The 21865-nt window shown below is 48.6% G+C and overlaps 1 protein-coding gene across 2 annotated transcripts in view; it reads left to right on the top strand.

Moving 5' to 3' along the window:
* The window catches only part of dennd5b (DENN/MADD domain containing 5B), a 74541-nt gene extending 58995 nt beyond the window's left edge, over positions 1-15546 (top strand). For both annotated transcript variants that reach the window (XM_080537759.1, XM_080537758.1), the window contains 6 exons: positions 1820-1938; positions 3275-3441; positions 6015-6097; positions 6448-6574; positions 11988-12138; positions 12936-15546. In XM_080537759.1, coding sequence (XP_080393885.1) covers positions 1820-1938; positions 3275-3441; positions 6015-6097; positions 6448-6574; positions 11988-12138; positions 12936-13119 — 831 coding nt within the window. In that variant the 3' untranslated portion in view covers positions 13120-15546. The remainder of the gene's footprint in view (positions 1-1819; positions 1939-3274; positions 3442-6014; positions 6098-6447; positions 6575-11987; positions 12139-12935) is intronic.
* Positions 15547-21865: the final 6319 nt, after the last annotated feature.

Below are 21865 nucleotides of genomic sequence, written 5' to 3'. Positions count from 1 at the left end.
GCGAGGGAAATGGTTTGGCAAGAAATTGCTGACCGATTAAATGCGTAGGTCATACTAGCCCCAGTTATTGTTATATGTTCATATTTTAATAAATGAATATTTACTACTGTGGTGATATCAGCAGCAGGCTACAAATCGTTAGATCGTCACGATGGCCTAGTGGTATTGACTGCTGCCATGGTATTTATTCGTCATTTTAAGACGGTGGTTCAAATCCCTCTTCTGACACACTTTTTATTGCATTTCGTTGTTTGAATCTAATCTAAAATCTCATCTAAAAAAGTATATAGGCTATAAAATGATGGTGCAGGCTAATTTACAAGAACTGACACGATTACAATGGTGTTTGAAGCCTTTCTGAGTAAATTATGTTCTTCTAACTTTGGCATAGATTATTTTTTCTTATGATTACTGATGGATAGATGTTTCACTTAGACAGATATATATATATATATATATATATATATATTGTAAATCGATTTGCATGAAGGCTTCGGTTAAATGTAAAAAAAAAAAAACTTTAAGTTAAATCAAGTCCCGAACCCGCAGCCTTTGGAACTCTAGCTGGTTGCCTTAACCCCTGCGCCAGCCACACCGCTGTAAAGACGGCAATGCAAGTTGATAGACATACCTATTTTATTTATTTTTTTACACTTTTTAATTTATTTATCTATCGATCTATCTATCTATCTATCACACTTTCAAAATATCAAGTTATCTATCACACAATCAAGCTATCTATCTATCCATCGATCACACTTTCAAAATATCAAGTTATCTATCACACAATCAAACTATCTATCTATCGATCGATCACACTTTCAAAATATCAAATTATCTATCTATCACACAGTCAAACTATCTATCTATCTCGTGTGAAGTGGGAACTAATATTTCCTAAAAGACACCTTTTTTGACGCACGCATTACCTAAACCAGCCTGTAAGTCTGCTCGGGACCAGAATTACTCAGAAGGATTGGTTGCATAGCAACCAAGCAGCGAATTATTTGAGCCACATTGATGGAACCGACCGCAAGCTTATTTAAACCTGGATCAGAGTTAATCGCTTGGATCAGAGTTAATCTCGCTTAGTGGAACGGGCCCCTGGTAGCATTAGCCTCCTGGTAGCATTAGCCTCCTGGTAGCATTAGCCTCCTGGTAGCATTAGCCTCCTGGTAGCATTAGTCTCCTGGTAGCATTAGCCTCCTGGTAGCATTAGTCTCCTGGTAGCATTAGCCTCCTGGTAGCATTAGCCTCCTGGTAGCATTAGTCTCCTGGTAGCATTAGCCTCCTGGTAGCATTAGCCTCCTGGTAGCATTAGCCTCCTGGTAGCATTAGCCTCCTGGTAGCATTAGCCTCCTGGTAGCATAAGTCTTCTGGTAGCATTAGCCTCCTGGTAGCATTAGCCTCCTGGTAGCATTAGCCTCCTGATAACATTAGCCTCCTGGTAGCATTAGCCTCCTGGTAGCAGCACTAGATCACTGTTCGGTAGTCATGAAGGTTGGTAGTTGATAGATCAGACTAGATTAGGACTAGGACTAGAGTTAATAGATATGGTTAGGGTTAGACTAGATTAGGACTAGGACTAGAGTTAATAGATATGGTTAGGTTTAGAGTAGATTAGGACTAGGACTAGAGTTAACAGATATGGTTATGGTTAGACTAGATTAGGACTAGGACTAGAGTTAATAGATATTGTTAGGGTTATATGTATGTTTTGTTGATTCTGGATAAACATTGAGGAAAATACTCGTCTTGATTCTCTCTTACTCTCTCTCCTCCCCATCCTCTCTCCCCCCCCTCCCCCCCCTCCCTGTAGTGTCAGAACCTGGGGAAGCTGACCACGGTGCAGTTGGGTCATGATAACTCCGGCCTGCTGGCCAACTGGCTGGTGGACTGTGTCCTGGTCCGCAACCAAATCACTGGACACACCTACAAGTATGTTACCTACCTCCCTCCCTCTCTCCCTCCCTCCCTCTCTCTCTCTCTATCACAGGACACACCTACAAGTACGCTACCTTCCTCCCTCCCTCTCCCTCCCTCCCTCTCTCTCTATCACAGGACACACCTACAGGTATGTTACCTTCCCTAAAGCGGGGTACACACACATAAGGATTTTCAAAATCTTAACCGAAATCTTATCTGAGACAGACCCCACACATGAAGATACAAAATCTTGGATTGAACAGCCTTGATCGTATTGTGTGTGGTGTGCGCCGATTTTCCCATTTCAGCACCCCACAGACATAAAGATTTTCGTTACGACAGACTCCAGACTCTCTAGAGTCTCGTTCCCCAAGCCAGAAATCTCGCGTGAACCCATCCTTTTAATATTGCCTTTAAATTACAAAATAATTAAATTAAGATGATATAATGATTAAAGCACTTTGAGCCGCAACGTTTGCAGGAAAAGCGCTATACAAATAAAGTTATTATTATTATTATTATTATTATCTAACGTAGTACCCTGACTGACCTGTACGAGACAACCATGTGCGACAGGGCAAATAAAGTGCCGAATAACGAAAAGAAGAAGTCAGCTCGCTTCTTGATTGGCGAGCAGGGTTGCCAGATGGGAATGACATTTTCCACCCTAACCACAGTCTAAAACCGCTAATTCCACCAAAAAATCTGGCAACCCTAGGATTTCTGGTCGTAAGTATTGAACACATTTGACATTTACGATTGCCGGCCACGCCCATTTTCCGAGCAGGTTGTCGGGAGAGATTGACTCTTAACACACCTCACACCACAGGATTTTGTTATAGGAAAATTTTAAGATCCATCTGATAATCGGGCGTTTCTGTGTTTGGTCGGAAGGGGGAAAATCGGGCCAAAATCGGCCAGAAAATCCTTATGACACCCGATTTTCGGATGTCTGAAAACGACAGAAAACGCCCGATTATCAGATGGATCTTAACATTTTCCTATAACAAAATCCTGGGGTGTGAGGTGTGTTAAGAGTCAACTCTCTTCAATTGTGCAATCAACTCTCCCGACAACCTGCTCGGAAAGTGGGCGTGGCCGGCAATCGTAAATGTGAAATGTGTTCAATAATAAATCTTATGTCTGTGGGGTGCTGAAATGGGGAAATTGGCGCACACCACACACAACACGATCAAGGCTGTTCAATCCAAGATTTAGTTTCTTCGTGTGTGGGGTCTGTCTCAGATAAGATTTCCGTTAAGATTTTGAAAATCCTTATGTGTGTACCCCGCTTTAGTTACACACCTACGAGTATGTTACCTCTCTCTCTCTCCCCCCTCCCCTCCAGGTTCCCGTGTGGGAGGTGGCTGGGTAAGGGTGTGGATGACGGCAGCCTGGAGCGCGTGCTGATTGGAGAGATGGTGGTTCCGTGCGGAGAGGAGGATTCTGGGAGAGGCACCCCCCCCCTGTCCCCCTCCTCCACCCGACGCTCCAGCCTCACACAGGCCCGACTCAGTGAGCTACGATGAGCCCCCCCCCCCCCCTCCCCTGGGTGTAGATGTTAGGGTCAGGGGTCAGGGGTGTAGATGTTAGGGTCAGGGTGTAGATGCTAGGGTCAGGGGTGTAGATGTTAGGGTCAGGGGTCAGGGTGTAGATGTTAGGGTCAGGGGTCAGGGGTGTAGATGTTAGGGTCAGGGGTCAGGGTGTAGATGTTAGGGTCAGGGGTCAGGGTGTAGATGTTAGGGTCAGGGTGTAGATGTTAGGGTCATGGTGTAGATGTTAGGGTCAGGGTGTAGATGTTAGGGTCAGGGGTCAGGGTGTAGATGTTAGGGTCAGGGTGTAGATGTTAGGGTCAGGGGTCAGGGTGTAGATGTTAGGGTCAGGGGTCAGGGGTGTAGATGTTAGGGTCAGGGTGTAGATGTCAGGGGTCAGGGTGTAGATGTTAGGGTCAGGGGTCAGGGGTGTAGATGTTAGGGTCAGGGGTCAGGGGTGTAGATGTTAGGATCAGGAGTCAGGGGTGTAGATGTTAGGGTCAGGGTGTAGATGTTAGGGTCAGGGGTCAGGGTGTAGATGTTAGGGGTCAGGGTGTAGATGTCAGGGTGTAGATGTTAGGGTCAGGAGTCAGGGGTGTAGATGTTAGGGGTCAGGGGTCAGGGTGTAGATGTTAGGGGTCAGGGTGTAGATGTTAGGGTCAGGGGTCAGGGTGTAGATGTTAGGGTCAGGGTGTAGGTGTTAGGGTCAGGGTGTAGATGTTAGGGTCAGGGGGTCAGGGGTGTAGATGTTAGGGGTCAGGGTGTAGATGTCAGGGGTCAGGGTGTAGATGTCAGGGGTCAGGGTGTAGATGTTAGGGTCAGGGGTCAGGGGTGTAGATGTTAGGGGTCAGGGTGTAGATGTCAGGGGTCAGGGTGTAGATGTTAGGGTCAGGGGTCAGGGGTGTAGATGTTAGGGGTCAGGGTGTAGATGTCAGGGGTCAGGGTGTAGATGTTAGGGTCAGGGGTCAGGGGTGTAGATGTTAGGGTCAGGGGTCAGGGGTGTAGATGTTAGGGGTCAGGGTGTAGATGTCAGGGGTCAGGGTGTAGATGTTAGGGTCAGGGGTCAGGGGTGTAGATGTTAGGGGTCAGGGTGTAGATGTCAGGGGTCAGGGTGTAGATGTTAGGGGTCAGGGTGTAGATGTTAGGGGTCAGGGTGTAGATGTCAGGGGTCAGGGTGTAGATGTTAGGGTCAGGGGTCAGGGGTGTAGATGTTAGGGGTCAGGGTGTAGATGTTAGGGTCAGGGGTCAGGGTGTAGATGTTAGGGTCAGGAGTCAGGGGTGTAGATGTTAGTAGTCAGGGTGTAGATGTTAGGGTCAGGGTGTAGATGTTAGGGTCAGGGGTCAGGGGTGTAGATGTTAGGGTCAGGGTGTAGATGTTAGGGTCAGGGGTCAGGGTGTAGATGTTAGGGTCAGGGGTCAGGGTGTAGATGTTAGGGTCAGGGTGTAGATGTTAGGGTCAGGGGTCAGGGTGTAGATGTTAGGGTCAGGAGTCAGGGGTGTAGATGTTAGGGTCAGACTGTAGATGTTAGGGTCAGGTTGTAGATGTTAGGGTCAGGGTGTAGATGTTAGGGTCAGGTTGTAGATGTTAGGGTCAGGTTGTAGATGTTAGGGTCAGGGTGTAGATGTTAGGGTCAGGGTGTAGATGTTAGGGGTCAGGGTGTAGATGTTAGGGTCAGGAGTCAGGGGTGTAGATGTTAGGGTCAGGGGTCAGGGGTGTAGATGTTAGGGTCAGGGGTCAGGGGTGTAGATGTTAGGGGTCAGGGTGTAGATGTTAGGGTCAGGGGTCAGGGTGTAGATGTTAGGGTCAGGGGTCAGGGTGTAGATGTTAGGATCAGGAGTCAGGGGTGTAGATGTTAGGGGTCAGGGTGTAGATGCTAGGGTCAGGGTGTAGATGTTAGGGTCAGGGTGTAGATGTCAGGGTGTAGATGTTAGGGTCAGGAGTCAGGGGTGTAGATGTTAGGGGTCAGGGTGTAGATGTTAGGGTCAGGGGTCAGGGTGTAGATGTTAGGGGTCAGGGTGTAGATGTTAGGGTCAGGGGTCAGGGTGTAGATGTTAGGGGTCAGGGTGTAGATGTTAGGGTCAGGAGTCAGGGGTGTAGATGTTAGGGGTCAGGGTGTAGATGTTAGGGTCAGGGGTCAGGGTGTAGATGTTAGGGTCAGGGGTGTAGATGTTAGGATCAGGGTGTAGATGTCAGGGTGTAGATGTTAGGATCAGGAGTCAGGGGTGTAGATGTTAGGGGTCAGGGTGTAGATGTCAGGGGTCAGGGTGTAGATGTTAGGGTCAGGAGTCAGGGGTGTAGATGTTAGGGGTCAGGGTGTAGATGTTAGGGTCAGGGGTCAGGGTGTAGATGTCAGGGGTCAGGGTGTAGATGTTAGGGTCAGGGGTCAGGGTGTAGATGTTAGGGTCAGGGTGTAGATGTTAGGGTCATGGTGTAGATGTTAGGGTCAGGGTGTAGATGTTAGGGTCAGGGTGGTTGATGTCAGGGGTCGGGGTCAGGGTGTAGATGTTAGGGTCAGGGTCAGGGGTCAGGTGTTCTAACCGTGCTCTTCTCTCCAGAGCCCACGTCTGCTCAGATCCAGGAGGCCATCGGGGAGGCGGTGAACAACATCATCAAACACTTCCACAAGCCAGAGAAAGAGGTGTGTGAGTGTTGGTGTGTGTCTGTGTGTGTTGATGTGTGTGTGTCTGTGTGTGTTGATGTGTGTGTGTGTGTGTGTGTGAGGGCTTTATTCATCTTCTCATTCTCACTGTTATCTTATCTCTTCCTCCTCTTTCCCTTTCCCTCTCCCTCCCCCCCTCCCTCCCTCCCCTCCCTCCCACCCCCCCTCCCTCCCTCCCCTCCCCCCCCTCCCTCCCTCCCTCCCTCCCTCCCCTCCCTCCCTCCCCTCCCTCCCTCCCCTCCCTCCCTCCCCTCCCTCCCCTCCCTCCCTCCCTCCCCTCCCTCCCTCCCTCCCTCCCTCCCCTCCCTCCCTCCCTCCCCTCCCTCCAGAGGGGCAGCCTGACCCTCCTGCTGTGTGGAGAGCTGGGTCTGGTCGGGGCGCTGGAACAGTTCTTCCACAACGGCTTCAAGTCGGCTCGTCTCTTCCAGAAGACTGTGTTTGTCTGGGACTTTGTGGGTAAGTGCAGAGTAGCGCCATCTACTGAAGCAACTTAGAAACAGCACTTATTTCCCACTGAAACAAAACAATGCTATTGGTGTTGGCTCCCTCTAGTGGTGACATGTGGGAGTTCCTGATAAACTACTCCTATTGAAAAAAATACCCGCAGACATGAAAGCTTATTTCTTCTCCCTCACTTCATCTCTCTCTCTCTCTCTCTCTCTCTCTCTCTGTAATTCACACTAAGAACTGTCCGAAGATATATTATTATAGTTTTAATAATTAAATAGGGTTAGGGTTTAAAAACCAAAAAAGGCATTACAGTAAGCTGTCATATGAAGGGTTAACCCCAACCCTGCTCCCCCCCCCGTCCATAGAGACCCTAACCCTGCCCCCCCTCCATAGAGACCCTAACCCTAACCCTGCCCCCCCCCCACAGAGAAGGCCTAACTCTAACCCTGCCCCCCCTCCCCAGAGAAGGCCTAACTCTAAGCCTGCCCCCCCTCCCCAGAGAAGGCCTAACTCTTACCCTGCCCCCCCTCCCCAGAGAAGGCCTAACTCTAACCCTGCCCCCTCCCCAGAGAAGGTCTAACTTTAACCCTGCCCCCCCTCCACAGAGAAGGCCTAACTCTAACCCTGACCCCCCCCTCCTCCACAGAGAAGGCCTAACTCTAACCCTGACCCCCCCCTCCTCCACAGAGAAGGCCTAACTCTAACCCTGCCCCCCCCCCTCCACAGAGAAGGCCTAACTTTTTACATTTACTTGTTTGGCGTTTAGCAGACGCCTTATTCCAAAGCGACTTACAATCAATACATTTGACTAAGCAAGTGAATCATCAATCCACCAGCTGTAGCAGGAAGAGTAATCCAGCTTAGAAGGAAAAATCTTCTACCTATCACCCTCTTCTAAAGATTTTTTTTTATATATAGACACTGGAGAAACAGAGAAACAGTACAAGGGGGGCAATAGAAGTTTTAGGGGACACAGTAAAGGGGAAACGCGGGTGTCTTCAGGAGACGCAGTGCTGGGGGGCAGTAGATGTCTCAGGAGGAGCAGTTAACCTGAAGAGATGGGTCTTCAGTCTCCGACGGAAGATGGGTAGTGACTAGGGATGGGACGATTATCGTTTTTATCGTTAATCGCGATAAAAACACCCGCGATAACTTAATCGTGGAGAATTTTAATTATTTGAATAATCGTCATAATCGTATGTTATGAATAAACTGTTTAACAAATGTCTGGCGCTATTTTTCAGCCTAGTCTACATTACTTTTGCAGTCAAGTTAGCGACTGTTACTGTAATATAATTGCAATTCCTCACATGAGCCGCGCGCGAATATCCTCACAGAACTTGTCTCGCGCTATTGTTCAGCCTGCATGGGTAACGTTACTGTCAAGTCAGCCTTGTCAGTCAGTCACTAGGTAACGTATGCTAGCCTACTCACCATGGCTGTCAGTCAGTCACTAGGTAACGTATGCTAGCCTTCTCACCATGGCTGGTGAAAAACTTTAGACGGGATACTGTCATTGGCCTTCCTTGTTATTACCAGGCAGTGACAGTCTATGGCTGCAAAAGGCACGGTCGCCCCTAAGCTTTAGCAAATATATTGTGGTTTACTTAATACTGTTCAGCTTTTGAGGTTACATTCAATGCATGACTTGTGCTATAGGCTAAATACAATGATTAAAGCAGCAAGTAGCAAGTGTGCGCATCAAAGGCATTAGGCACGTAACATCCATGCTGTATAAACACATGACAACCGTCCGTTATTTTCCGAACTTTGCCCGAACCCCCTGCGAGGACCCGGGGAACAACGGTACGCTCCCCGCGGCTGCTATCAGACTGGCCGCGGGAGTGAGTGTTGAGGGAGAGAGGAGACGGCAACCCTCGCTCGCCATAGACTGTATCCCTACTCGTCTCTCCTGAGCTCGGTTGTAACGTGAACCGTGGAATACAGGATATGTTAGATGTTAATGTTAATGTTAATGTTAATTTTATTTATAATGCGCCCCCCATCCAACTTTTACATCGGCCCGGGGCGCAGCCCGGGTAAAGGAACAGATAAAGACAAGGACAAGGACAAGGAACACAGAAAGCAAACAGACACAGACTACTTAAACGAACATCTCAAGGGATACAATTTACAACAAATAGGGAGTAGACTTAGGGAACATCATTGACGAAGAGGTGGGTTTTTAACTTGGCTCTAAAGGAGTCCAGAGTGGGGGCAGACTTGATGGCGGAAGGGAGTGCATTCCACAGGGTCGGTGCTATCACCGCAAAGGCACGGTCACCCTTCCTCTTGAGGTTGGTGCGGGGGACCCTCAGGCTGAGTTGGGCGTCGGACCTGAGCCTGGGCCTTGAGGTGGAAGACAGGTCCAGGAGGTCCTTGATGTAGGGTGGGGCGAGACTGTTGAGAGCTTTGTAGACAAAGGTGCAGATCTTGAACTTCACTCTCTTCTTTACTGGGAGCCAGTGAAGGGAGATGAGGACAGGGGAGATGTGGTCCCTCATTTTAGTGCCTGACACCAGCCTGGCAGCGGCATTTTGGACTAGCTGCAGGCGGTAGATGGTCTTATCAGGAAGTCCAGCATAGAGTGAGTTGCAGTAGTCGAGCCTAGATGAAATTAGCATGAGGACGACCCTCCTCAGGTCACTGGGGGTGAGGAAGGACTTGATCTTGGCTATGATACGTAGTTGGTAGAAACATGACTTCACGACGGAGCTCACTTGTCGGTTAAGGTTGAGCTCGGAGTCAAAGATGACACCGAGGTTCTTGACATGTGGTCTGACAAGGGTGGACAGGCTTCCCATGTTGGTGCTGAGCTGAGTGATGGCGGTGGTGTTGCCGATGAGGAGGATTTCCCCCTTGCTCTCATTCAAGGGAATGATGCTTTACAGTAATTCCCCAAATGACCAGAAAAGGAAGTTAGATTTGTCGCTGGCCGCTTTTGACTAATTAAGTCGCCAAGGGGCTCTGGAAGTTGGCAACACTGGGAGTGCGTTCTTTAAACTTCCTTGGGTACGTTAATGAAAGGTGCTGATTGGCCGAAAAGGAATTGCTCTTTCTTAAGGACCCGGATTATGGCCAGAGATATGTGCCCCTAGAATCTGAATTTGAATTACTGACTTAAAATGTCCTAAAAATACAACAGAATCTAAGTTAAAGTGATTACAGTGTGTTTTATTGGCATAAAAAATAAATTTAAAAAAAAACATTTTTTTTTAAATTCTCGCGATAATATCGTGGATCGCGATTATTTTGCCCACGAGAATCGTGACATGACATTTTCTAATCGTCCCACCCCTAGTAGTGACTGCAGTTCTGACAGCCGTGGGAAGCTCATTCCACCAGCGGGGAGCCAGTGTCGTGAAGAGACGTGACCGAGCAGCATGACTGCCGTGTTGGTGTAGAGGTGGTGGGGCCAGTCGGCCAGCAGAGGTGGAGGAGCAGAGTGAACGGGCTGGAGTTTGGGGGGTGACCATTTCCTGCAGGTAGACAGGGGCTGTCCCATTAGCTGCCTGGTAAGCAAGCACCAGGGTCTTGAATCTGATGCGAGCTGCTATCGGGAGTCAGTGCAGGGTGCGAAGGAGAGGGGTGATATGAGAGAATCTGGGGAGGTTGAACACCAGACGGGCAGCAGCGTTCTGGATGAGCTGCAGAGGTCTGATGGTGGAGGCGGGAAGCCCAGCCAGGAGTACGTTGCAGTAATCCAGGCAGGAGATGACCAGTGACTGGATCAAGAGTTGCGCTGCTTCTCTGGTGAGGAATGGTCGTATCCTTCTGATGTTGTAAAGGAAGAATCTGCAGGAGTGTGCCGTTGCTGCAATGTTCTCCGCACAGGATAGTTGGTTGTCCAGGATCACTCCAAGGTTCTTGGCTGTCAGGGAGGGGGTTACAGTAGAGTTCTCCACTGTGATGGAGAAGTCTTGGAGAGGGTCAGGCTTTCCCGGGGATGAAGAGGAGCTCAGTCTTGTTAAGGTTGAGCTTGAGATGGTGGTCTGACATCCATGTTGAAATGTCAGCGAGACACGCAGAGACACGGGTTGCCACGTGTAAGTCAGAGAGGGGGAAGGACAGGAAGAGTTGAGTGTCATCTGTGTAGCTATGGTAGGAGAACCCATGTGAGGAGATTACCGAGCCAAGAGACTTGGTGTAGAGGGAGAACAGTAGGGGCCCTAGGACAGAGCCCTGGGGTACCCCAGTGGTGAGAGTCCGTGGAGAAGACAGCGATTCTCTCCAGGTCACCTGGTAGGAGCGACCCGCCAGGTAGGAAGAAAACCAGGAGTGTGCAGTGCCAGAGATGCCCAGTTCTGAGAGAATGGAGAGAAGGATCTGGTGGTTGACTGTGTCGAAGGCAGCGGACAGGTCCAGGAGAATGAGAACGGAGGAGAGGGAGGAAGCTTGAGTAGAGTGGAGGGCTTCCGTGACAGCAAGGAGAGCAGTCTCAGTGGAGTGCCCAGCCTTCAACCCGGATTGGTGGGGGTCTAAGTGTTCCATCTTCCGGAGATAGTCAGTCAGTTGTTTAGATGCAATGCGTTCAAGGGTTTTGGAAGAGAAGGAGAGAAGGGATACCGGTCTGTAGTTGTGGACAGATGATGGGTCAAGGGTAGGTTTCTTGAGGAGAGGCTTGACTCTGGCTATCTTGAAGGCAGCCGGGACAGATCCTGTGGATAGGGAGGAGTTGATTACGGTGGTAAGGTAAGGAAGGATGTCTGAGGAAATGGATTGGAGAAGATGGGAGGGGATGGGATCGAGAGGGCATGTGGTCGCCCGCTTGGATGTGATAAGTGTGAGAATCTCATCAGGGGAGAGGGGGGAAAAAGATGATAAGCCAGAGATTGAGTGTCGAGCAGAGAGTTTGGAAGGGGTGTTAGCAGCATTAGCAGGAGGAGGGAAAAAGGTGCTGCTAACCTTTTTTTCGAAGTAAGTGACAGTCATCGGCAGACAGGGAGGAAGGAGGAGGGGGAGGCGGTGGGTTAAGGAGTGTGGAGAAAGTGGAGAACAGTTTTCTAGGATTAGAGGCAGAAGAATGTATTTTGGAATGATAGTAGGATGCTTTAGCAGCTGATGCGGAGGAGGCATAGTTGGAGAGGAGAGAGTGATAGAGGTTAAGGTCATCAGAGAGGCACGTTTTTCTCCATTTCCTCTCACCTGCCCTGAGCTCTATTCTACAAGCATGTAGAGTTTCAGAAAGCCAGGGAGCATGAGGAGAGGATCGTGCTGGCTTCAAGGTTAGTGGACAGAGGGCGTCGAAGGATGAGGTGAGAGCGGACAGGAGGGTGGAGGATGGATAGAAGGAAGAAGGAAGGTGACTCTAACCCCCCCCCCACCCCCCAGAGAAGGCTGTGGGCTACATGGAGACAGCAGACCAGATGGGGGCCATGCAGGTGACTCTAACTCTAACCCTGTCCCCCCCCCCCCCCAGAGAAGGCAGTGGGCTACATGGAGACAGCAGACCAGATGGGGGCCATGCAGAGCTGCGACTCCCTCTGCCGCTATGTCAGCGCCGTCAACTCCTCCCCCAGGAACATCGGCAAGGACGGCAAGTTCCAGCTGCTGGTTTGCCTGGGCGCTAGGTGAGGAAGGGGGGAGGAGGCTGGGGGCGGCCGGGGGAGGCTGGGGGCGGCTAGGGGAGGCCGGGGGAGGCTAGGGGATGCCGGGGGAGGCCGGGGGGGTCGGGGGAGGCTGGGGGATGGAGGATGTCTACAGGGTTCAGCCCTGTACAAGGTGATGTTGAGGAACGTGGTTGTGTATTATGTATCCATGTTCTCTGGGGGAGGCCAGGGGAGGCTGGGGGAGGCCGAGGGAAGTGTGTATTATGTTCCATGTTTTCTGAGGGAGGCCAGGGGAGGCCTGGGGAGGCTGGGGGAGGCTGGGGGAGGCCGGGGAAGGTGTGTATTATGTTCCATGTTTTCTGAGGGAGGCCAGGGGAGGCCAGGGGAGGCCAGGGGAGGCCTGGGGAGGCTGGGGGAGGCCGGGGAAGGTGTGTATTATGTTCCATGTTTTCTGAGGGAGGCCAGGGGAGGCTGGGGGAGGTGTGTATTATGTATCCATGTTCTCTGTCTCTGCAAGTCTTTGTATTGTATTCTGGATAAACATTGAGGGAAATACTCATTGTTATCTTGATGCTCATTCAGCTCTCTCTCTCTCTCTCTCTCTGTCTCTCTCCCTCTCTCCCTCTCTCCCTCTCTCCCTCTCTCCCTCCCTCCCTCCCTCCCTCTCTCCCTCTCTCCCTCCCTCCCTCCCTCTCTCTCTCCCTCTCTCCCTCCCTCCCTCCCTCTCTCTCTCCCTCTCTCCCTCCCTCTCTCTCTCCCTCTCCCTCTCTCTCTCCCTCTCTCTCTCCCTCTCTCCCTCCCTCCCTCTCTCTCTGTAGAGACCGTCACCTGCCTCAGTGGCTCCCCCTGCTGGTAGAGTGTCCGGTGGTGCAGCGTATGTATGAGGAGGGGGCTCAGCTGAGGGACCGCAGCACGGTCAACGCCCTCATCAGCGTCCTGGAGACGCTGCAGGACTACCCCCTCACCCTGGAGGCCTCCCTCGTCAAAGGCATCGACCTTTAACCCCCCCCACCCTCCACCGCCCTGCTGGGCTGGGCAAATCAGCCAGGACCACATTACCCACAACCCCCCCCCCTCCACCGCTCCGTTCCCTTTATCCTTCGCTGTCGCCGTCGTCGAAGAACGCTTCAGCTGATTCGCTCTGGGATTAGTCACATGACCCCGGGATTAGTCACATGACCACTGGAGGAGGAAGAGAAGACGAGATGCAGTATTATAACCCAGGTTGCAGTATTATAACCCAGGTTGTGGTTTTAAGAGATCGTTTTTGACATTTAGTAAAAGACTGTTTTAAAATAAAATAAAAATCCTCTTTGTGCTCGATGTGCAGCTCTACCCTGGACACCTGACTGCTAACCCTAGCCTGCCTCTGGGTCATAGTGTTAGCATTAGCTAGCATGCCTCTGGGTCATAGTGTTAGCATTAGCTAGCATGCCTCTGGGTCATAGTGTTAGCATTAGCTAGCATGGCTCTGGGGTCATAGTGTTAGCATTAGATGGCTCTGGGTTATATTGTTAGCATTAGCTAGCATGGCTCTGGGTCATAGTGTTAGCATTACCCAGCATGCATCTGGGTTATAGTAGGCCATGAAAAAAGGAATCTGAGACAGAAAGTAACTGTTTGTCCCTCATGCCTCACCATAGTCTCTGCACTGGACCTGATTATGATGATGAAGATGATGATGAAGATGTATATCTGGACTATTCTGCTTTCTACACCAAACTGAGCTGTGCAGCGCAGCTTGTGATTGGACACTGGACTGGACCAGAGCACTGTGTTGTGATTGGCTAGAGGTCTTGGTGGGACACGCCCACTGACAGGATATGATGTCAGGCAAGGAGGCGGAGCTTCTGTAGGGTTGCATGGACATTACTACCACTCACTATGTGTGTAGGTGTCTGCAGGTGTGTAGAGATGTGTGTGTGTGTGTGTGTACGTGTGTGTAGGTGTCTGCAGGTGTGTACAGGTGTGTGTGTGTGTGTGTGTGTGTGTGTGTGTGTGTGTGTGTGTGTGTGTGTGCGTGCGTGCGTGCGTGCGTGCGTGCGTGCGTGCGTGCTCATCCTCTGGTTTCTGTCAGTATTGTGTCTGAGTGAGTGTGTAGATCTGGCTATGTTCAGGGTTAGCCCCCCAGGGTAGATCTGACTATGTTCAGGGTTAGGGTTAGCCCCCCAGGGTAGATCTGACTATGTTCAGGGTTAGCCCCCCAGGGTAGATCTGACTATGTTCAGGGTTAGCCCCCCAGGGTAGATCTGACTATGTTCAGGGTTAGGGTTAGCCCCCCAGGGTAGATCTGACTATGTTCAGGGTTAGCCCCCCAGGGTAGATCTGACTATGTTCAGGGTTAGCCCCCCAGGGTAGATCTGACTATGTTCAGGGTTAGGGTTAGCCCCCCAGGGTAGATCTGACTATGTTCAGGTTTAGCCCCCCAGGGTAGATCTGACTATGTTCAGGGTTAGCCCCCCAGGGTAGATATGACTATGTTCAGGGTTAGGGTTAGCCCCCCAGGGTAGATCTGACTATGTTCAGGGTTAGCCCCCCAGGGCAGATCTCTGTTCACCTGGTGTCAGGGTTTTGGTTGGTTCCATCAGGTTTGATTTGATGTTTTATAATTATTTATTATTTTAGATTTGGGCTTCTGATGAGAGTAAGGTCATGTGACTTCCTGTCACGCCTACAGAAAGGTCATGTGACTTCCTGTCACGCCGACAGTAAGGTCATGTGACTGTGCTGTCTGAGTCCAGTGTGTGTGTAGGTGTCTGCAGGTAGGTGTGTGTGTGTGTGTGTGTGTGTGTGTGTGTGTGTGTGTGTGTGCGTGTGCGTGCGTGTGCGTGTGCGCGTGTAGGTGTGTACAGGTGTGGGTGGGTGTGTGTGTGTGTAGGTGTCAGGTGTCAGTGTGTGTGTGAGAGTGAGTGAGTGAGTGAGTGTGAGTGAGTGAGTGAGTGTGTGTGCTTCTGCATCTTAGGGCCCTCTCTACTCTACTGGGACTCTGAAACTAACCCTAGACTCTTTCAGGGGTCAGGGCTAACCCTAGACTCAGTATTCAGGGTCAGGGATCAGGGCTAACCCTAGACTCCTTCAGGGTCAGGGGTCAGGGCTAACCCTGGACTCCTTCAGGGTCAGGGGTCAGGGATAACCCTAGACTCAGTATTCAGGGTCAGGGGTCAACAGAGCTGCCATGTTGAAGGAAGTACGTCATGGGGAACAGTGTATCTGGTCTGTTTCTATGGTTACATGTGTTTTTGTTACCTCAGCATGTGTCTCTGTCTAACTCTTACAATGACAAAGCTACTGAACCTCCTTCCCTAGTGTGAACTCTGTTTCCAGTGGGATTGTGAAACCAATGGGAATCTCATGTCCATGTAAGAGGAAACATCACTGTTCTGTTCTGATATTTATGATGCATTTCATTAAAAACGCTCAATGTGTTGAACACTGTCTCTCGGTCTGTGAGTGTGTGATAGGACTTTTAGTGATATTGCCCCATAGCGCAGATGATGTGGGATACATTGTTTCAGATTATTTTAGTTCATATTTATGGAGGACCAAGTCTGTCAAAATTAACAATAAATATATAGATACCAGTGGAGGCTGGTGACTTCCAGAATTGAGGAGGCCAATTTTTTTCCGCTTGCTCGCTTCACTCGCGATGGAATGTTCCCTGTTCTTCTTATCTGTCTTTGTGCTGGACAAAGGCACACTATTTGGAGTGTAAGCTACAATCAGAAAGTTCTGATTGATGGAATTCATTGTGCAGAGCTTAGCCTATGTGCCTGCCTGAAGAAATGACATTGCTGTAAGTCTATGAGCCTGCCTGATAATTAAGTTGAGAAATGACATTTGGATGTAATATAAATGCCCAGTGAACATGTGTAAAAGGCAGGAATTTGATAATTATGTGGTTAAAAAACAATTTAGTTTAGCCTACATTTTTCATTCTTCTTCTTCTACAGCTTCAACATGTAATCATCAATTTAATCAAGTTTAGCATATAAAAAAGATAAGTAACAGTTTCTTTATCAAATGTAGTTTTATTCAATATATTTAATATAAATAAATAAAAAAGTTTAATGTTGTGAGGACAGTACTGGTTCCAGCTGGCTTCATCTGCTGAGAAACACAGACATGCAATGGAGTGGTATTACTACTGAGAACTAGTGGTGTAACACTGGTAGAGACATCTGATTAGTTCAACTCACCACTGGTTTAGCTGAGGGGCGGCATACTCTCTCCAGGACTCCATTTGATATGGAAGAATATTACATTGACTTGTAATAAAACGAAATCGACTACATTAAAAATAAAACTGTTCAATAAATCCTAAATGTTGTCTGCCTATTCGATGTATAAATCGCGCCAGAATCTCGCCGATTTCCGAGGTCATTTTAAGCAAAAGTATTTGGCCAAATGAGCTATTATTTTCAGGGATAATAGCCATGGGTGTTCTAGACGTGTCCTGTAAAGGACAAGTTGATAGGACACTCGTAGACACCATGGAGTGTTTCTTTGACTGAAGTGACTGGCGAATTCTCAAAATGGCTTCATGTGATTGGATGAACAAAATGTCAATCATTCAGCCCTGGACTCATTTCTAATATTTATCCTGCAGAACAGCACTCATACACGCGTGTGGCGGAAAAAAGGTACTACAACGGAGGAGAGGCCTCCTGTTCCCACCCATTTTCAGTGATGGGCCAATCACATATTGCCATGAAAAAAATTGCATTACATTGACTTCTATGAGAAACCACTTTCCGACAGGAGGCCTGGACTTTTCGACAGGAGGCCTGGCCTCCTTCAATAGAAACGGATAGGGATTCTGGCCTGTAGGTGCTTTACAATTGCAATATTGGGTTTTAGCCATGGAAAATATTTATGAACAAAACGGAAATAATATTAATAAATAATATTAATATAAAAAAATGTAAAAAAAAAAGATAAAAAATAAAAAATATAATTATTGCTTTTTAAAATCTCTCTCTCTTCTCTCAAATTATTGGGGAGGCCAGGCCTCCTCCACCTCTATGGAGGAGCCTCCACTGATAGATACATAAATGAATGTATGAACAAATAAATGAATGAATACACACAGTATAACGAAATACATTTCTATATTTATTTATTCTTTTACGCATTCATTCTTTGTTTTCCACTTTCATTCTTTGTTTTCCACATTCTTTTCCACATTCATTCTTTCTTTTCCACATTCATTCTTTCTTTTCCACATTTATTCTTTCTTTTTCACTTTATCAGATCTGTATGCAAATATCTGGGGGCGTATCTTGCATGTTGTCCACGCCCCTACGCATTTTCATTGGTTGATACCGCGCGTGACGTGTGAAAGCAGCGACGCAGTTATCATCACAGACGGGGAGAGAGTCGTTAGTCGTCTATAGCCCCGTTCTCACACAGCCTGTTTCTCCCTATAATTTCCATGGAATCCCAAACTATGTCGACATCCCAAGCTATTCCCGTGTTGTCCCCTTTCACACATGTCGGCAATGGTCTATACTAGTCCATCAGCACTGTATGGGAGAACTTGGTGATAACCACAATACCAGTTGACTCAATTAGACATATACGCTCTGGGCTATGCGCGATGCAAGACAGCTGAGAGTGTCTCCACTGCGTTTATATCACAAAATGTACATTTGATAAGTAAAAGTAAGCTAGCTAAGTAAGCAATCTAGCTGACTATGACTGGAAACGAAGTACTATCCAGTTAGAATTATAGAAGATCTAGTTGTGTTTTCCTGCTGGTCTCGCTGCCTGGGTTTGAACAACAGACTTGTGGTGACTAAAAATGGCTTTAAAAAATGCCTTTCCACCAAAGAATATATATATATGCCATATATATGCAATATATCATACCTCCACTATGATTCATATGCCCTAACCCTTTTTTTTTTTTAAACATGCTATGATTGGAAATTAAGTAGTGTCTGCTCTTGGCTGAGAGCTTCATCACGTCACGCGCAGTATCAACCAATGAAAATGCGCAGGGGCGTGGACAACATGCAAGATACGCCCCTATATTTGCATACACATCTGATAAAGCGAAAGACAATGTTGTTTTCACATAGAATAGTTTGTCTTTGTCATTGTCAGATGTGTATGCAAATATAGGGGCGTATCTTGGGCGCATTCTACGCATTTTCATTGGTTGATACTGCGCGTGACGTGGTAAAGCCCTCAGCCAAGAGTACCTGAACATTTCATTACCATCTGGGTGGGCAAATTCTAGAAGTGATTTTTTTATTCCTATACATCCCTAGATTATGTTTTGATATGATAGACCTTTTGGTTTGGCAGCTTATTAGTGGCCATATCTTGCTCCCTTTCGCACGATTCGCGCGTAGCTGTGCTGTGGTTGTGATAGAGACATGAGCCCTTTCATGTTTTTTATGCGCCTGAGTCTCCTAGACACGTAGAGTTAGCTAGCTAGATAGCCTACATACTCAATCATCTACAGGCCTAACACTGTCAGGCTACTTTTCTTTATTAATATCCTAAATTGATACTGCACTTTGACTTCACTTTCTGCTCCATACAGATACTTTATTGTCAGGTTCACATTCAAATAAAATATATTTGTTTGTTACGTTTTTATCTGCATAGTCTATTATTGGATGCTACTGAATAAACCAAACAGAATAGAAAACAGAATGGAAATGCATATATTTAAAACATTGGATAGACATCGCTCTCAACTCGGCCAGGGGAAGCGGATGCTACTAGGGGCACCTAAAGTTCGGTCCGGGCCTGTTGAGAGGGTGTCCCACATTGTCCCACACAAACATACTCCTTGTCCCACATTTGGTTTGTTGGGACCTGGTCACCCTAGTGGTGTCCAGCAAGGGATTGCTGCTATCACAGTAGAAGGCACAGGTGAGCAGTTGTACCAGTATGGGAACAATGAAGCAAACCCATGACATAGCATCCTGTAAATGTAGAGAAGACTGTAGAGAACAGTGAGTCCGCTATTACAGACTAAAATACCAAGGTTGTAATTACATGATTTTAATATACTGTAATCGGTTGTGAACTAAAGTGGGCCGGTCTGAGGCATGAAACTCCAGAGCTGAAAATGAGTCCCACTCCGACCCTGTAAGAGTGTATCCTCTTTATATTTAGGGATCTATTTAGGGATCTTGAAAAACCCATTCTCAGCCAGGTAGAGAAAGTGTATGTATGGGGAAGTGGTGGCGCTACCTAGAGCACGTTAGTCTGTTCATTAGAACGTGCACATCCAATCATATCGCCAAATGCTTTAGTGGTGTCCAATCATGTCGCCCAATGCTTTAGTGGTTGCTTTAGTGCAGCCAATCAATGCTTTAGAATGCTTTAGTGGTGGCCAATCATGTCGCCCAAATGCTTTAGTGGTGGTGCACGTCATCATATGCAAACAACATTAACTCATGAAATTTCGGACTGTCAGTCCATCGGTTTTGTCACCTTCAGCTTCACTGCATCCGTTTATGGTAAGTCCAGATACTGAGCTTGGCTTTATAAATTGTTTTTATCAACGGAATTGTTAATATGAATTAATACGGTGTTGTCAGTTTATAGCAACACTTTGCACCTCTCGTTTTTGACTACGGACAGACACGTCTAGTTCTATGTTGAACACTCACGTTCGCAGAAAAATGTATCCATCAATTATATTTAATATTATATACAGTATGTAATACATATCCTGCTGAATTAATGCTGTGTTGTTTAAATTTTAATAATTAATTTAATTTTAAATTTTAATAATTTTAATTTAATTTTAAATTAGAAACTTCAGAAACTTCTGAGGAAGTGAGAGAATCTTCCCTTCATCAGTCATCCTGCTGCTTCCCTTCCAGAACACTGGCCCCCTCCTTCACTTCGCTCACAGGTTCTTCGTACTGCCCCTCCTCATCACAACTGTGGGTCTCTTCAGGAGAACTGACCGTGTTGTCATAGTGCTTAGAGCTGACTGGATTTACAGGAAAGTTGACCCGCCTCTTCACTCTGTCAGGGTCACGCCGATGGTCCGGCTTGGTCAGGATGGAGCGGATGGTCCTGGCCTCCGGACCGGACCGGGTCCATTCCTCCTCCTCGTGTACCGACCCTGATCGTATGCGTATACACGTCGGAACATGGCTGCTCTCCCAATCTCTCAACACCTGCTGCCTCGCAGAGCCCCTCCTGGTTCTTTATCAATGTCATGTTTAACCACTCTCACTGATGTTTAACCACGAGGATCTAAAACCCTCCTGCGAGGGGCTATCACCACATGCTACAATTGGAAACTTCTCAACTAATTCTCCCAAGTCAAGGTCTTTGACTGCAGAGAAGACCACTGAACTGTCCTCTTTTATGCATGAGGCAGTCACATTCTCCATGACCCTCTTATACTGTCTGTTAATAAAATCCAACATATTGCCTTTATCACCACCCCAAAAATGCTCAAACAAGGAGTGTTGGAAACTGTCCTTTGTCTCTGGGAGTGTTGCTAAACCCTCCAGGTTAGAGACCTTCTGCTTCAGCTCAGCTAATGAGAAGAGAACACTAACAGAGGACAAATCAACCGTGCTGACATTGCTGCCCTGCACACTGACAGAGCTCACATCAACAAGTGTGCGGTCAGTACTGATGTGCAGATTATCAGTGACCTGAGAGTCAATGTGGGAATATTGGTTACTAGGGGTTACGTTATCAGCTGTTGATGCAATCTTGTCCAGAGGAGTTGAAGACACCGGTGCACCTGTTAACGTTTTTTCAAAATTCTCTTTTGTATATGCATGCCATTTTAGCTTTGCTACTTTTGCCTTTGGCTTGGCCTTTGGCTTTGTCTTGTCCAGAGGAGTCGTCTGACCAGCCTCTGCGGGAGACATCGGTGCTGCTGCAGTTTTTTGGTAAATATCTTTTGTATTTTCATGCTGTTTTATCGTAACAAAAACACGCTGATCATCTTTCATGCTGTCCTCAGTGGTTTTGGGTGGCTGCCATGGCTCTAGTGGGGGGACGACAGCCACGAGGGGGGGGGCCGCAGGGAGGGCCTTCACTGCCCTACACCTGGGGGGGGCCTTCACTGCCCTACACCTGGGGAGGGGCTTCATCTCCAGCCTGAGGGCAGAACCCCCATCCCTGGGGGGCTGCAGCGACTTCACCTGGTCCTCCGCCTGTTCCTGGCAGGATGGTTGGGAGGGGGCTGGTCGGAAGGGGGCTGGAGGGGAGGGGGCTGGAGGGGAGGGGGTTGGTTGGGAGGGGGCTGGAGGGGAGGGGGTTGGTTGGGAGGGGGCTGTAAGGGAGGGGGCTGGTCGGGAGGGGGCTGGTTGGGAGGGGGCTGGAGGGGAGGGGGCTGGTTGGGAGGGGGTTGGTTGGGAGGGGGTTGGTTGGGAGGGGGTTGGTCGGGAGGGGGTTGGTCGGGAGGGGGTTGGTCGGGAGGGGGTTGGTTGGGAGGGGGCTGGAGGGGAGGGGGCTGCTTATGTTGTCATAGTGCTTAGAGCTGACTGGATTTACAGGAAAGTTGACCCGCCTCTTCACTCTGTCAGGGTCACGCCGATGGTCCGGCTTGGTCAGGATGGAGCGGATGGTCCTGGCCTCCGGACCGGACCGGGTCCATTCCTCCTCCTCGTGTAGGGGGCTGGTTGGGAGGGGGTTGGTTGGGAGGGGGTTGGTCGGGAGGGGGTTGGTTGGGAGGGGGTTGGGAGGGAGGGGGCTGGAGGGGAGGGGGTTGGTTGGGAGGGGGTTGGTTGGGAGGGGGTTGGTTGGGAGGTGG

This window comes from Nansenia antarctica (assembly GCF_963989245.1).
Source record: "Nansenia antarctica genome assembly, chromosome: 8".
NCBI classification, from domain to species: Eukaryota; Metazoa; Chordata; class Actinopteri; order Argentiniformes; family Microstomatidae; genus Nansenia; species Nansenia antarctica.
Note: the sequence above shows the minus strand (reverse complement) of the source record. Positions and strands in the feature narration are given on the sequence as shown.